Consider the following 14,593-nt stretch of genomic DNA (forward strand, 5'->3'; position numbering starts at 1 on the left):
TTTTAAAAGCAAACTTTATTTAGTATATTGAAAATGGAAAATCAGCATCATATGTTATAAATGCAATGGAAAACAAAACAGCAAGGTAGAAATAGAGCTAAGATATCGCTCTCGCTTTGCTCATTATTTTGTATCAGAGGGAGCTTAGGAGGCCTTATAGGGATGGTAAAGACATCCTAGCGCCAAGCTGATCTCCTCCTTCCCTTGCTCAGAAGATTGGAAAGGAACAGAGCAGGGAAGTAACTTTCTCACTATGCGAGTCGCGTGCGATAGTGCTGCCAAGTGCTCTGCCTCGAATCACCTCACACCACTCGGAATAATCTCACACAGGAAACAAGTCTTCGGATATACTGCTGGAATTGGAGTTATTGGGATAAAAGGTATGAGCACTTTGGAAAGCTTCTGAAAAAACACCATCCAAGTTAGTTTCACCACAGTTCTACTATCTAAGAAAGTGCCCGCTGTACTTCATCCTCAAATACTAAGTATTATATAGAAAAACGTTAAAATGTTACCCTTTTTAGTGTAGGATATTCAGCAGCTGAATTTTCAAAGCTATGCTCATACTCCTCTAGCCAGTCTCTGACACTGGGGCAGGGCCATTATGTGAACCTTCAGTTACTGGTAAGTTTACACAAACTGACATTACACTTGGTTTAACCAAGCTAAAGTAAACTCAGTAAAACATGAGGAAGTGACTGTAGCATTTGCAAACATTTCAGAGCGTTTTTGCGCCAGCAAAGGTCAAATGAGGATCAGAATAGCATGGATTCCTAAGTATATTTTGAGAAGTAAGAGCCAAAGAAGCATTACTCATGGACACAAATCACTACAAATTTTCAGTAAGCCAATGAAAACTCTCAAAGAAACATAGGTATAAGCCTTCCCATCCTGGTGTGACAGGCAACTGAACAAATAGGTTAAAGATTAATACAACTGTTAATAAAAGGTTTCTAAAACAGAAAATGAAAAGTATTATTTTGAAGTATGAAGAGTTAGTAAAATAGGAAGTGTCCAGATCATTTTAACAATTCCTGGGCAGATACCACGTGCATATGCACGTGGGGGAAAAGTGGCACAGTAGAAAGGAATTAAAAACACACACTAAAAAGTTTCCTGTGTTTGGAAGGATATTAGAGATTCTGATTCATTTTTGGCATTTATAGGAAATATGATTTATCTATGGCTTATTAAATTAATGAGGGCTTCTACAAAGGATTCTAAGTCACTAAATACAAAGAAAGAAGGAAGGAATGGAGACAAAGACACCTTGATGAATCCAGAAAAGGTATAAGCAAAAAGAAAGAAAAACTCCTGATAAATATATGGCAAAATAACATGGCAGAAATAATGTTTTACTTATCAGTGATCAAAATAATAAACAAATTAAATCCATTGCTAAAAAAAAAAAGACTTTCAACCCAAATACCCATTAATGGAAAATGGATAAATAAATTATTAATAATCCACTTTAACAGATGTATGGGTGTCTCTGTGAGTGCATGTGTACACTACAGAAAGAGGCCATGACTTACCTAATTTAGAAAGTTTTAGAAACTTTATAAGCAGAGAAAAGGGTCCAGAAAAACACCAATCTGGTAGCTGTGGTTGCCTATAAAGAGTGAGATTACAGGAGACAGGAGTGGACTTTTCTATCTCACTTTATGAATGTCTATTATGAGTATCTACATTGTTTGAATCTACTATATAGGATGCAACCAGAGAAACAATAAATGAAATAATATATATAAATATATGGGTAGAATTAATGAAATAGAGGACAAAAAAATAAAGGTAGCTAACAAAACCCAAAGGCTTTCTTTGAAAATAGGCAAACGTCTCTGGAGACTATCAAAAATAACTGACAGAAGATGGACCCAAAAAAAGACGAAATGACAAATATAGCAGACATTTAAAAACTTATAAAAGAATAATATAAGTAAGTATATGATAATACATTTTGAAAACATAGATGAAATGAGTAAATTTCTAGAAAAACTGCCAAAATTGGCACAAAAGTAATAGTAAATAAGAACAGTCATTTAAGAAATTGAAATAATTTTAAAAACCTCCTCCAAAGAAAGTCTCAGGCTCAGAAGGGTTTACAAGTGCATTCTATCAACTTCTAAGGAACTATCTCTATCTTAAATGCATTGGTTCAGAAAATAGAAAAAAAGAGGAAACATTGTTCAAATTAAGGTCACAATCATTTTGAAATGTATATTAACAGTGCAAAAAAAGAAAAATACAGGCCAGTTTCACTTATAAACATGCCAAACACTAAAATATTATCTAATCAAATCTAAAAGTATATTAATATATCATGATAAAGTAATAAAAAAGTGGTTCAAACTCAGAAAATCTTTCAATATAATTCACTACATTAATGTATTACGAACAGGTTAATACTGCTCACCATCCCTGTTCCCCTTTCCTTCCCAGGAATACCACTACACTCCCGGCCACCTTACAATTAGGTGGAACCACATGACTAGTCTTTGCCACCACAATGCAAGTAGAAGTGATATTTGTCTAGCACATGGGAAAGCAATTGGCTAGAAAGCACCTGGGTTCCTGAACGACGAAGTGAAGACGAGCCCATTGCCTGGCCAACACCCGTGTACTGTGCCAGGAGCGGTAAGACAGCTCTATTGGCTTAAGGCCCTGAAATGTTGGAGTTGTTACGATAGCTAACATATATATCCTAATCGCCCAACCATCTCACCAGATAAAGAAAGAGCATTTGACAAAGTTCAATACGTATTCATGATTTAAAAAAAAACCCCACAACTATTTACCTGGAGAAACAAAACCACTAATTTGAAAAGATACAAGCACTCCTATGTTTAATGCAACATGATTTACAACAGTCAGGGTATGGAAGCAACCTAACTGTTACTAGAGATGAATGGACACAAACGTGTGGCACATACATTCAATGGAATATTGTCAGCCATAAAAAAGAATGAAATCTTCCCATTTGCAGCACCATGGATGGACCTAGATGGTATTATGCTAAGAGAAAGACAAATACTATATGATTTCACTTATATGTGGAATCTAAAAACAAAACAAACACACAGAAATAGACTCATAAATACAAAGAACAAAATGGTGGTTGCCATAGTGGTGGGGGTGGGGGATGCGCAAAATAGGTGAAGGTGGTAAAGAGGAACAAACTTTCAATCATAAAATGAAAAGTCACAGGGGTGAAAAGTACAGCACAGAAAAAAATAGCCGATAATATTGTTATATCTTTGTATAGTGACAGATGGTAACTACACTTTCCATGGTGAGCATTTCCTAATGTATCTAATTGTTGCATCACTATGTTATATACCTGAAGCCAATAATATTGTGTATCAATTGTACTTCAATAAAAATTAATTAATTACATTTAATCTAAAAATCTCAACTCCTAGAGAAGAATTAGGACACCAAGACCCTGTTTTCCTCAACACCTTTACTTTGTAGCTTGATTCTTCACTGATTTAGCCACGACATGTGATACACTGTTATTAAATTTTTCATTAGAAAATAAGGCATGGAATTTTATTTACTTTTCTCAGTACTTTAGATCCTGAGGAAAAAGATTTCCTTTCCCTGGTGAAGCCTATTACTAACTTCATACTGAAGAGAGAAGCTGTATCTATTTAAGAAATGGATCAGGGCAGGATGGCTGCTGTGACAATCACCACGTAATAGAATTCCAGAGGCAGTAGCCACTATGAGGAGGTCACAAAAAGGAAAAGAAGTACAAAATTGGAAGGAAAGAGACAAAAGTTGTAAGTGTTTGCTACTGGCATAATTATTGGCATAGAACTCTGAAGAGAGTCCACAGAAAAACTATTAAAATGAGTAGGAGTTCAGAAAGGGAGTCAGATATGAGACCAACCTAAAAACAAAAACAATCCACTGCTGTTAGTAACCAGCCAAAAAGAAGAAAAAAAAAGGAAAGGGAGAGAGAATATGTAAGAATGTAACTGGCAGCAATGTAATAAAGTAAGATACTGCTTATAATAGTAATCATATTGAACCTGGGAATTACCATAATAAAGAATGTGTAAGAGCCTTGTGGAGAAAAATCTTCAGCCTTTAAGTATATAAAAGAAAGCATAAATAGAGAGATTGAACATATTCATGGGTGAGATAACTTGACATTTAAAGGTACCAATTCCTCCTGCATCAACCTATTCAATGACATTCCAATCAAAATATCAGGAGGACTTCTTGCGAACTTCCCAAACAAATTTTTAAATGTTTATAGAAGAACAATCCATGAGAACCTAAGGAGAGTTTGAAACAGAAGAACAAAAGGTAGATACTAAGACATATTACAATGCCATAGTAATGTAAACAAAATCCAATTGGGTTAAATATGCAAATGTAGAAGAAGAAATAATAAAATTGGTAGAAAAAAAAGGTAAGATCTTTAGGTAGGAAAGAATTTCTTAAAAAAGACGCAAATAGCACAAACTGAAAGGAGAAAAATGATGGATAAGACTACATAAAATTGAAAAACTTACGTTAAAAAAAGTTAAGCTATAAAGCTTAAGAGGGAGAGTTAAGCTATAAAGCTCTTAGATATAAACATAAGAGTGACTCTTTATGACTTTGGGTTAATCAAGGATTTCTTAGATTTGACAACGAAGCACAAGCTATAAAACGGAAAATTGATCAGTTGAACCTCACTGAAACTGAAAGCTGTTATTTTATTTCAAAGTACAACATCAAGAAACTGAAATGACACACACAGAATGGGGGAAACTATTTGCAACTCATATGTATAATAACAGACAAGTATCAAGAACACATAAGGAACCCTTACAACTCAATAATAAAGGACAAACAGTCCAACTTAAAAAAGATCTGAATACATTCCTCCAAAGATATACAAAAGGCTAATAAGTGCATGAAAAGATGCTCAACATCATTAACCATCAGAGAAGTGCACATGAAAACCACAATGAGCTACAACTTCACGCCAGCTAGGGTGGCTATAATAAAAAAGACAGACAACAAATGTTGATGAGGGTGTGTAGAAATTGGAACCCTCATTAACTGCTGGCAGGACTGTAAAATGTTGCAGCTGCTCTGGAAAACAATCTGGAAGTTTCTCAAAAGTTTAAACATAGAGATACCATACAATCTAGCAATTCTACTTCTGCATATATAGCCAAGAGAAATGAAAATCTATGTTCACACAAAATTTCGCACATGAATGTTCATAGAAGCATTATTTATAATGGCCAAAAAATAGAAACAACCTAGATGTCCATCAACTGGTGAAATCGATAAACAAAATGCAGTGTATCTGTCTGATGGGCTACCACTGGGTAATAAAAAGGAACAAACTACTGATATACGCTATGATGTAGCTAAACCTCCAAAACCTTATGCTAAGTGAAAGAAGCCAGTCACATTAAAGCACATACGGTAGATACCGTTTATATGAAAATGACCAGAAATTGGCAAATCTAGAGAGACAGGAAGTAGACTGGTGCTTGCCCAGGGCTGGGGAGGGGCACACTGAAGGATACTGGAGTGACTGCTCATGGACTAATAAAAATGTTCTAAAATTAGAGTTACACATTCTGTAAATATACCACAAACCACTAAATTGCATTCTTTAACAGGTGAATTTTATGATACGTAAATTATATCCCAATAAAACTGTTAATAACAATAAAAAGGAGACCGTAAATGAGGTTAATAGACAGATGACGAGACTGGGAGAAGACTTCCAACATCTATGTCTAACAAAGGTTTAACATTTTAATGTTACTGGTGAGAATACCAAGATATAAGGAATAGGTATAAACCAGACAGAAAAATATCAGAAACCTAAAAGAAAAGAAGGGCAAATGAGATGGACAGGCAATTCACAAGTGACAAAACAATATGATGAGATGCCCAATTAAAACAGAAATGGCATATTGCTTTAACCTACCAGCCAGACAAAAATTAGTAAATTAGGTAATAGTAAGTGCTCTAGATGTTGGGAAAGGGCTTTTCACGCACTCCTGGTGGGAGGAAACTGGTGAAGCCCTTCCTTACCACAATGTAGAAGTTTTTAGTCAGAGTTCATGAGGGTATCCAAGACCCAGCAATCCCATGTCTGTCTGTCTGTCCATCTACCTAAGAGAAACTCTTGTATAAGACCACAGGAGACATCCAAACATATGTCTGGTGCAACACTTTGTGGAAGCTAGGAGTTAGAGGCCAGCCGAGGTCTATTCCCAGGAAACTGGCTAAGTAATTGCGGTGTTTTGTTAGGGAACAATGTAATATCCAGGAGCAAGAAACTAGACTTTCATATAGCAACATGGTTTGACTAAAAAACACAATGCTGAGGGAGAAAGAGAAAGCATGAGATTTACAGCACAGTGGTGTTTATTTAGGTAAGTCCAACAAAAGCAAAAGATGACATATCTTTCAAAGACACACATTTTCTAAGAAGATATAAGGAAAGGTCGTTTAGGAAGAACAAATACGCTAGAATGGCTGCCTAAGTCTGTGTGTGCATGGGAAGAAGGTGTTGAGAGAGAAATGGAAGATAGAGGAAATGATAAAACAAAAACAAATGAAAGACTCTAAATGGACCAAGGATCACAGTGTGCCATGAAACGGAAGTATTTAAACAATTAAATAGAGTAAAGCCTGAGAACTTAAGAAAAGGAAACAAAATCCATGTACTACTTTCTAGTGAAAAACGTTAAGAGCAAAGCGCATCACACACTGGGAGCTAAAACAATGAATAATAAAGCTACAGAGAACAGAAGGTAGTCGGGGAAGACAGGGGCTTGAGTGGTTTTCAACTGAGTCATTCAGTTTTCAGGAACATGGAAGCAATACTACAGGGCGGTGGAAATGTGATGGAGGGTGTCTACCGCACACCCCTTCCTCCTACCTGCAGACAGGTTAGAAAGGAAAGGAAAAGAACCATTCATGGCAGTTTAAATTTAGTTAACAGGAGGGAGAGAAAAGAGAAGACATTATGGAATTCAGAGCAAAAGGAATAGCTTGAAAGTAAGTCACAAAGCAAGACAATCTGATTTTCTGATTCACTGTAAAGGCAGTATTTTCTAAAAGCAATGAATAGTCACCACCACCCATAGTTTTTAAATTAGGACCCTGGGTCCCCTTTGCCAAATTCAGATGGCTGTTTTCAAAGTTAAGATCATTCAAGTTTTGTTTCAGTAATGGGCTTTACGATCAGATCCAAGCGATTAGGCTAATTTGTATTGAGACAAAGTTAAGCAAGAGGGGGTTGTTGGTATTGGCTATGAAAACTGCCATCACTCAAGTGTGAGTCAAGTACCCACAGACTGAGTCACATTCGACATTTAGTGCCTTCTTCCATCTATGCCCGTCCCACACAACAGGCCTTATATATGCAACAACTTGCACATGTATTTTATCTTGCCAGGAACTGTCTCCACAGCCATTCTTGTATGCCACAGATGAGCGCGTATCTTTGACCCAGAACAAAGACCTGGGCACTCATCTTTCACCCTTCTGCTGGGGGACACAGTGGACGGAGCGTTTCCTGCTTCGGGGAGGGCTGGGTCCCTGACTGCACCCTTCCCTGCCCATTGATTGATTCCAGCCCGGGGCTGGCGTCCAAGCAGAGGGGCGGCATCCTGGCCCAATTGCTCTCCAAACCTACAATGCAGAGAGGCGAGCTGCAAGCCTGCCAGTTCAGGGAACGCTTGGAAGGCACCCCAAGTGTGCCGGTGTACACAAGATCTGAAAAACTTAAAAGCCCAACTACAAGAAGGTGGGGCTAGGTGGGGAAGAGGAGTCGCTGATAGGTAAGAAAGGGTCCTCCCTGCTGAGTTCGGGAGAGGCACTCACTCTGCTCGGCATTTTACTACATCCTCTACTTTGATTTTTACCGAACCCCGTGGTGGGACTGGGGGTGGGGGTGGTGTTCCACAAAAAGGAAACGTGTGCAGAAGACGGTGGCCCGACTGGCCACGGTCCCATCTCAACCCCGGGCTGTCAGGTCCCTCCCTGTTGGTCTGAGCTCCCCGAGGTCTTTCCGGCGGCCTAGAGGCTCGAAACCAAGAAGCCCCCGCGCCGCCGCGTCTCAGGCCCTCCCGGTCCCAAGGAGCAACCCCTGCCGGCCGGCCGGCGTCCCAGCCGCCTGGCGCCCCACCCGCCCGGTCCGCAAGGAGGAGCCCGCGAGGCGGCCGCAAAGGGGTGCGCTTACCTCGACCGGCGGAGGCTGCGGCCCTGGTTCCCGGCTCCCGGCTCCAGGCCGGCCGCCCCGCACTCTGCGCCCCTCGCCCCGACGGCAGCCGCGCAGGGCCTGGCCACGGCCACTTTCATTTTCCTTAACGACAGTGCCCGGAAAGCGAAAGCGAAACCTGCCGAGAGGCGGGACCGGGCCCGAGCGCGCGGGGAGCGCGGGGTGCAGGCCGGCCGCCAGGGGCGGGGGCCTCGGGCCTCGGGTCTGCGCGCGGCCGGCCGAGCGGCCTTCGGGCCGGAGCCCCGACCTCCCGAGAGAACGCTGGCGCACCTCCCGGCCGCACCTGCCTCGGCGGGGCCCGGGGCGGGATGCCGGGGGCCGGGGGGCCGGGCAGCGAGTGGAGAGGCCCGCGGCGTCTCGGCCGGTCGCGGCGGCTTCCCGCATCTGCCCCGCAGCCAGCGCCTGCTGGGGCCTCGCGGCTGGCAGCCCGCCCGGGACCTGACTGCTGGCGGCGCCTCGTGGGCTTCTGACCTGAGGGGGCGGGTGCTGGCCGGCGCTGGGAACTAGCCTCCGAGGGGCCCGTTTGCCTCGCAGACCCCAGGGGTCCCGCAGCTCCCAAGCCCAGGCATGCGCACTGGCCCCTCTGCGGAGCTGGCGGCACCGTCCCTTGGAACAGCCTGCTCCTGACAGTGAGGTGCCCGTCTCCTCATCTTGGGTGGGCGGAGAAATCAAGTCAGTGATGACGATATGGGGGACCCTCCAATTGATACGAAAAAAATGGAACAAAAAGCTTAAGGTTTGGACTCCCTTGTTTAAAGTGCCCATCAATACCCAAGGATTTAGAGATTCCCAGGTACACTTACTGGATGTGTGATATGGGGAAAAATATTTACTCCCTTGGTCTTAGTTTCTAACCTTGTAGAAGACTTAATGACCATGCCTACCTCAGGGTTGTAGGAATTAAATGAAATGTGAAGGGAGAAAATACTAGAACGATAGGTATTTTCTGTTAGCCTCTAGGTGGATTCTTTGATTGCAGCCATCAGTTCATTACTGGAATTCAGTAATGAACAAAAATAGATAATGGTCTCTGCCCTCAGGAAACACGTTGGTGAGGTAGTCAGGCAATCAAATGATCAGTCATTGTTTTTCTGGATGCTTCCATTCTCTACTGGTCAGCTGATAAAATTGAAAGTCTCTGTAGTAATAGGATAGGTTTCAAAGTCTGGATTGTGTAATCTTGATTTAGAAGGACTGAAGAGGCACTAAAGCCTTTTGGGAAGGCACCTCACGCTTAGCCTGGCAATGAGCCCCTGTAATTAGGCCACCCGACCGGGTTTTGTCAGAGTAGAGCAACGCTACAAAGTTTGACAGAAGTCCCTGTAGCTCTGTCTAGCATCAGACACTGAAATCTGAAAATCACTTTGTAAGCGTTTCTACTTGGAAAACATCGATAAGATTCTGTATTCCCAATACAATTTGATTAAAAATCAGCATTGTATAAAACCAGAATGACAATTTATTTGATTTCTTTAGCTGTTTGCTGGATTTGCTAGGTGCATTACATACATTGCTTCATTTAATTCTCCCTATAATTGTGGTATGTTGTGATGTTTTTTCCAGTGGGATCTCCAAGGTCACACAGTTTGTATGCATGTCAGTTGTAGAGTCAAGAGTTCAGATAAAGGATGTCTGGTTCTAAAACCTGGAGTTTTAGAACCATTCCTGTTAGAAGCAACACTGTTGGGAACACAAGACCCTTGCAGTTGCTTGATGAGAGCATTCTGTTCTTACAACTGCGATTTGGAGCCTCGCTGTCAGAAGGTGGCAAGCTTGAATAATAAGACTTAATTATCATACGTGTTTAATGGTATCGGCCTTGGGCAGCCTAGGTATGTCTTCTTCTACACCAAAAGTCAAACAACCTCCTGGGGAGACTGGAGTCACACTGGCCTGGCTGGGATGGTGCCCAGTGGAGCCTCCATCTGTGCTGTCAAGGCTCTTTATTATGTTGCCCCTCTTCAGATGGTCACATGTCTTTTTTAGGTAGATCAAGGCCTTACTGGGTAAACAGTACTGTTAGGTCTTGTAGGTCTAGAAATCCTTATTTCTCTTTGTGGGGGCATTTTGTATGTCTTTGCTCTGATTGGCTTGATTTATAATTTAAATTTCAAAGATCAACTCTGTATCCCAACATTTTGGCATCAACTCATTTTTCTTACCTTCTACCCTTCCTCACCTAATTCTAGAATAAAATCTTATGCAATAGCAAGTTCTGCAATGAGCATTTTATCCAGGCCTGCAGTGCTCATCCACGAAGACCCAAAAATCCAAGCCCAAGACCATCCCTCAAAGACTTTACTATGGGTGGAGGGTGGGGGTGAGGTGAAGTGGGGGTACATAATGCAACACAGCTGGACAGCAATATAAATAGAAAGATAGAATTCATTGCTTAGAAAGAAAACACCTGGTGTGTGATTCAAATAAAAAGGAAAAAAATCAAATAACCCTTTTAGATACTTTATTCATTCAACAAATATTTTTTTTTTTAGATAATTTTTTATTGAAGGGTAGTTGACACACAGTATTACATTAGTTTCAGGTGTACAACACAGTGATTCAACATTTATATACATGATAATTCTAGGTACCAGCTATCACCATACCAAGTTGTTACGATATTTTGACTATATTCCTTATGCTATACATTACATCCCGGTTACTTATTTACTTTACAATAGGAAGTGTGTACTTTTTTTTTTTTTTTTTTTTTTTTGGTGAGGGCATCTCTCCTATTTATTGATCAAATGGTTGTTAACAACAATAAAATTCTGTATAGGGGACTCAATGCTCAATGTATAATCATTAATCCACCCCAAGCCTAATTTTTGTCAGTCTCCAAACTTCTGAAGCATAATGAACAAGTTCTTACATGGAGAACAAATTCTTACATAGTGAATAAGTTACACGGTGAACAGTACAAGGGCAGTCATCACAGAAACTTTCGGTTTTGATCATGCATTACGAACTATAAACAGTCAGTTCAAATATGAATATTCGTTTGATTTTTATACTTGATTTATATGTGGATACCACGAATATTCGTTTGATTTTTATACTTGATTTATATGTGGATACCACATTTCTCTCTTTATTATTATTATTTTTAATAAAATGATGAAGTGGTAGGTAGATGCGAGATAAAGGTAGAAAACATAGTTTAGTGTTGTAAGAGAGCAGATGTAGATGATCAGGTGTGTGCCTGTAGACTATGTGTTAATCCAAGCTAGACAAGGGCAATAAAACACCCACGGATGCAGCAGATTTCTCTCAGAACAGGGGGGGAGAGGTTCTAAGCCTCACCTCTGTTGATCCCCAATTTCTCACCTGATGGCCCCCCTGCGACTGTGCCTGTCTTAGGTTGTTCCTCCCTTGAGGAATCTTACCCGTCTCTGGCTAACCAGTCATCTTCCGGGGCCATACAGGGAAATGTAAAGTTGGTAAGTGAGAGAGAAGCCTTATTGTTTGAAAAGGTTAGTTTTTTACTTCTTTGGATATTTATGCCCTGTGGCTTCTATGCCCAGCATTTGTCTTGAGCATTCAACAAATATTTTGTGGCAACTACAAAATGCAGTCACTCTGCTAATGATGGGAATTCAGTAATGAACAAAAATAGATATGGTCTCTGCCCTCAGGAAACACATGTTGGTGAGGTAGTCAGGCAATCAAATAATTAGTCAAATACAGAATACCATCCTAAATGCTGCAAAGTGCATTTGATTCTATGAGGGAATGACAAGGATTTAAACTTGTCTGGGGTGCAGAGAAGGCTTTGCTAAAGGAAGTGATGTTTAACTTGGGAGAATGAGATTTAGTTAACTGGGTGAAAGGGCATGGGGTGGGAGAAGAGTTAACTGGTGGAGGGAACAGCATGTGCAAAGGTCCAGAGGCAGGAAAGGACTTGGAACATGTGGGGAATGGGTAGCAGGCTGGATTGGAACCCTTATCTATCTGAGGCCCAAAGAGTCAATGGAGAAGAGCAAGTAGGGGGTACCCAAGTCTACAGGAGGCTGGAGAGTAAGACAAAAGCTGTAATAGGCAGGGCCTTAGAGTTCATGCTAAGGACTTAGGTCTTTATCCTATGAGCACTGGTGTTGTTTAAACAGGATTATATCATCTGACATGTGTTTTGAAAAGATGGCTCTTTCTGCTGTGTGGCAAATGGATTGAAAGATGGTCGCCAGTTGGGAGCAAGATGATGGTAGTAAGGGGGGAGGAGTTAGAGAGAAATGGACAGATGTGAGAGATATTTAGGAGGTGAAATGGCCAGAACTTGACAATGGATTGGGACTTAGAGATAAGGGAGAACGTATGAACCATGACTCCCAGGCTGCATAACTGAATGAATGATGTGGCACCCACGGAGGGACACCCATCTCTCTTTAAGAAGGCCTTCTACAAAGAACATACTTGGCTGACAGTCTCCAGCTGCCACGTGTTCAGATCCACTGCAGCATTCACACAGGGCTACACACTCTCTGGCTGCTGCCAGTCAATGAGCATGGTGCAGGTACCAGAGCTGGGACGTTTCTGCCCATGGGAGTCCTCTAACAGGCAATCTGTGCTCTGGGCTTCCCATTGGCTTGGTCTTTCACAGAACGGCTCTGCAGTCTAGGGCTCTTCCTACTTAGTCCTCCTTCCTTCCTTCTCCCCATTCACAGGGCACAGACCTGCCTCATGGTCTGAAGCTCTCTCTTCCTACTCCTGCTCCCTGCCCTCTTTACCCTTCATAAGCATTTTCCCCAACAAACTCTTGCATGTTTAATTCCACCTTGGCATCTGCCCTCGGAGGACCCAGACTGGCACAGCGGTGCCCTTCAGTGAGCTGCAGAATCTTGAAAAGGACCAAGTTTGTGAAGGTCTCGATTCTGCACGTTGGGTGAGTTGTCAGCTGGACAGGGAAACTCCATGTCCACTTTATTGCTCATAAGGTTTGTGCTTTGCTGCCAAACGGTTAACTAAGTCCTCTGGGTGAGCTAGTGTCTGGTCTTTTTTGTCAAATGCAAATTTTGGTAATTCCCAAAGTACAGCTCAATACTAAAACTGTTTGCCTCTAGAAAAATATCCTTTAACTTTTTGAGGAAGAGGAAAAAGTAAGAAAAAAATAGAAAGGGAGCAAGCAATTGTTCTTGAATAATCAAAGGTAAATAATTTTGCTCTTCAGGGGCCTTGGTTTCCTGGGAAAGAGGAGGAGTCTTCTCTTAGTGTTCCTGAAGGAAAACACTCACATATTTGGCAGCCCAGATGGAAATCTCTTGTCATTCTGTGGGAAAAAGCAGCCAGCACTCCAAAAGGCACTGTTGCTCTGACTCTGTCTCTCTGAGCAAGGTGCTCTAGGTGAGCTGGGTGGGGTCATGGGGACTGTAGTCACCAGCATCCTGTCTGAATGGATCACCTGAGAGAGGGCAGAGCTGTTCAGATCCAACACTGTTTCATGCTACTAAACACAAATCACGACTACTACATGAGTATTAGATCAATTTTCCTTCACTAATCACAGGTCCTGGACATTCCATTCCCATCTCATGGTAACATGTGGAGGCTAATGGTAAGTTTACTTCTTGTTATTAGGCGTTCTGGAAGCCCAGATAGTAGCGTTCTTGGACTAAAAAAGAGAAGTAGGTGTGGACACAATGAAGTATGTTTTCCATGAAGGGATGAGTGAGTCAAAGTAATTCTCCGAAAAGTAGTTATAATTTTCCTCATGGAACCAAACAGAATATGATAAAGATTTATTATTTGTAGCATAAACAATGACATAAAGGAGATCAGGAGAACAGTGATACTACTATTGTCAAAACAAATTTGGTATTGCTAAGCACTTCACATGCATGATCAAATTTAGTCCTTAAAAAAACACAGTGAGATAGGTCCTCCATTTTATTTATTTATTTACTTACTTTATTTTGGTATCACTAATATACAGTTACATGAGCAACATGGTGGTTACTAGATTCCCCCCATTATCAAGTCCCCACCACATACCCCATTACAGTCACTGTCCATCAGCGTAGTAAGATGCTATAGAATCACTACTTGTCTACTTTGTGCTATACTGCCTTCCCCGTGCCCCCCCTACATTATGTGTGCTAATCATGATGCCCCTTATTCCCTTTCTCCCTCCCTTCCCACCCACCCCCAACCCAGTCCCTTTCCCTTTGGCAACTGTTAGTCCATTCTTGGGTTCTGTGAGTCTGCTGCTGTTTTGTTCCTTCAGTTTTTGCTTTGTTCTTATGCTTCACAGATGAGTGAAATCATTTGGTATTTGTCTTTCTCCGCCTGGCTTATTTCACTGAACATAATACCCTCTAGCTCCATCCATGTTGTTGCAAGTGGTAG

At 41.4% G+C, this 14,593-nt stretch overlaps 1 protein-coding gene across 25 annotated transcripts in view; it reads right to left on the minus strand.

The window, feature by feature from the left end:
- The window catches only part of LOC108388420 (uncharacterized), an 89,880-nt gene extending 81,019 nt beyond the window's left edge, over positions 1 to 8,861 (minus strand). For 24 of the 25 annotated variants that reach the window (XR_005056919.2, XM_037001950.2, XM_037001943.1 and 21 more), the window contains exon 1: positions 8,216 to 8,719. Coding sequence is in view for 23 of the 25 variants with exons in the window: in XM_037001950.2 (XP_036857845.1) it covers positions 8,216 to 8,638 (423 nt within the window). In the remaining 2 variants the exon portion in view is untranslated. The other variant, XR_012124818.1, reaches the window with a different exon arrangement.
- Between the last annotated feature and the right edge of the window lie 5,732 nt (positions 8,862 to 14,593).

Source organism: Manis javanica, chromosome 14, assembly GCF_040802235.1.
Source record: "Manis javanica isolate MJ-LG chromosome 14, MJ_LKY, whole genome shotgun sequence".
NCBI classification, from domain to species: Eukaryota; Metazoa; Chordata; class Mammalia; order Pholidota; family Manidae; genus Manis; species Manis javanica.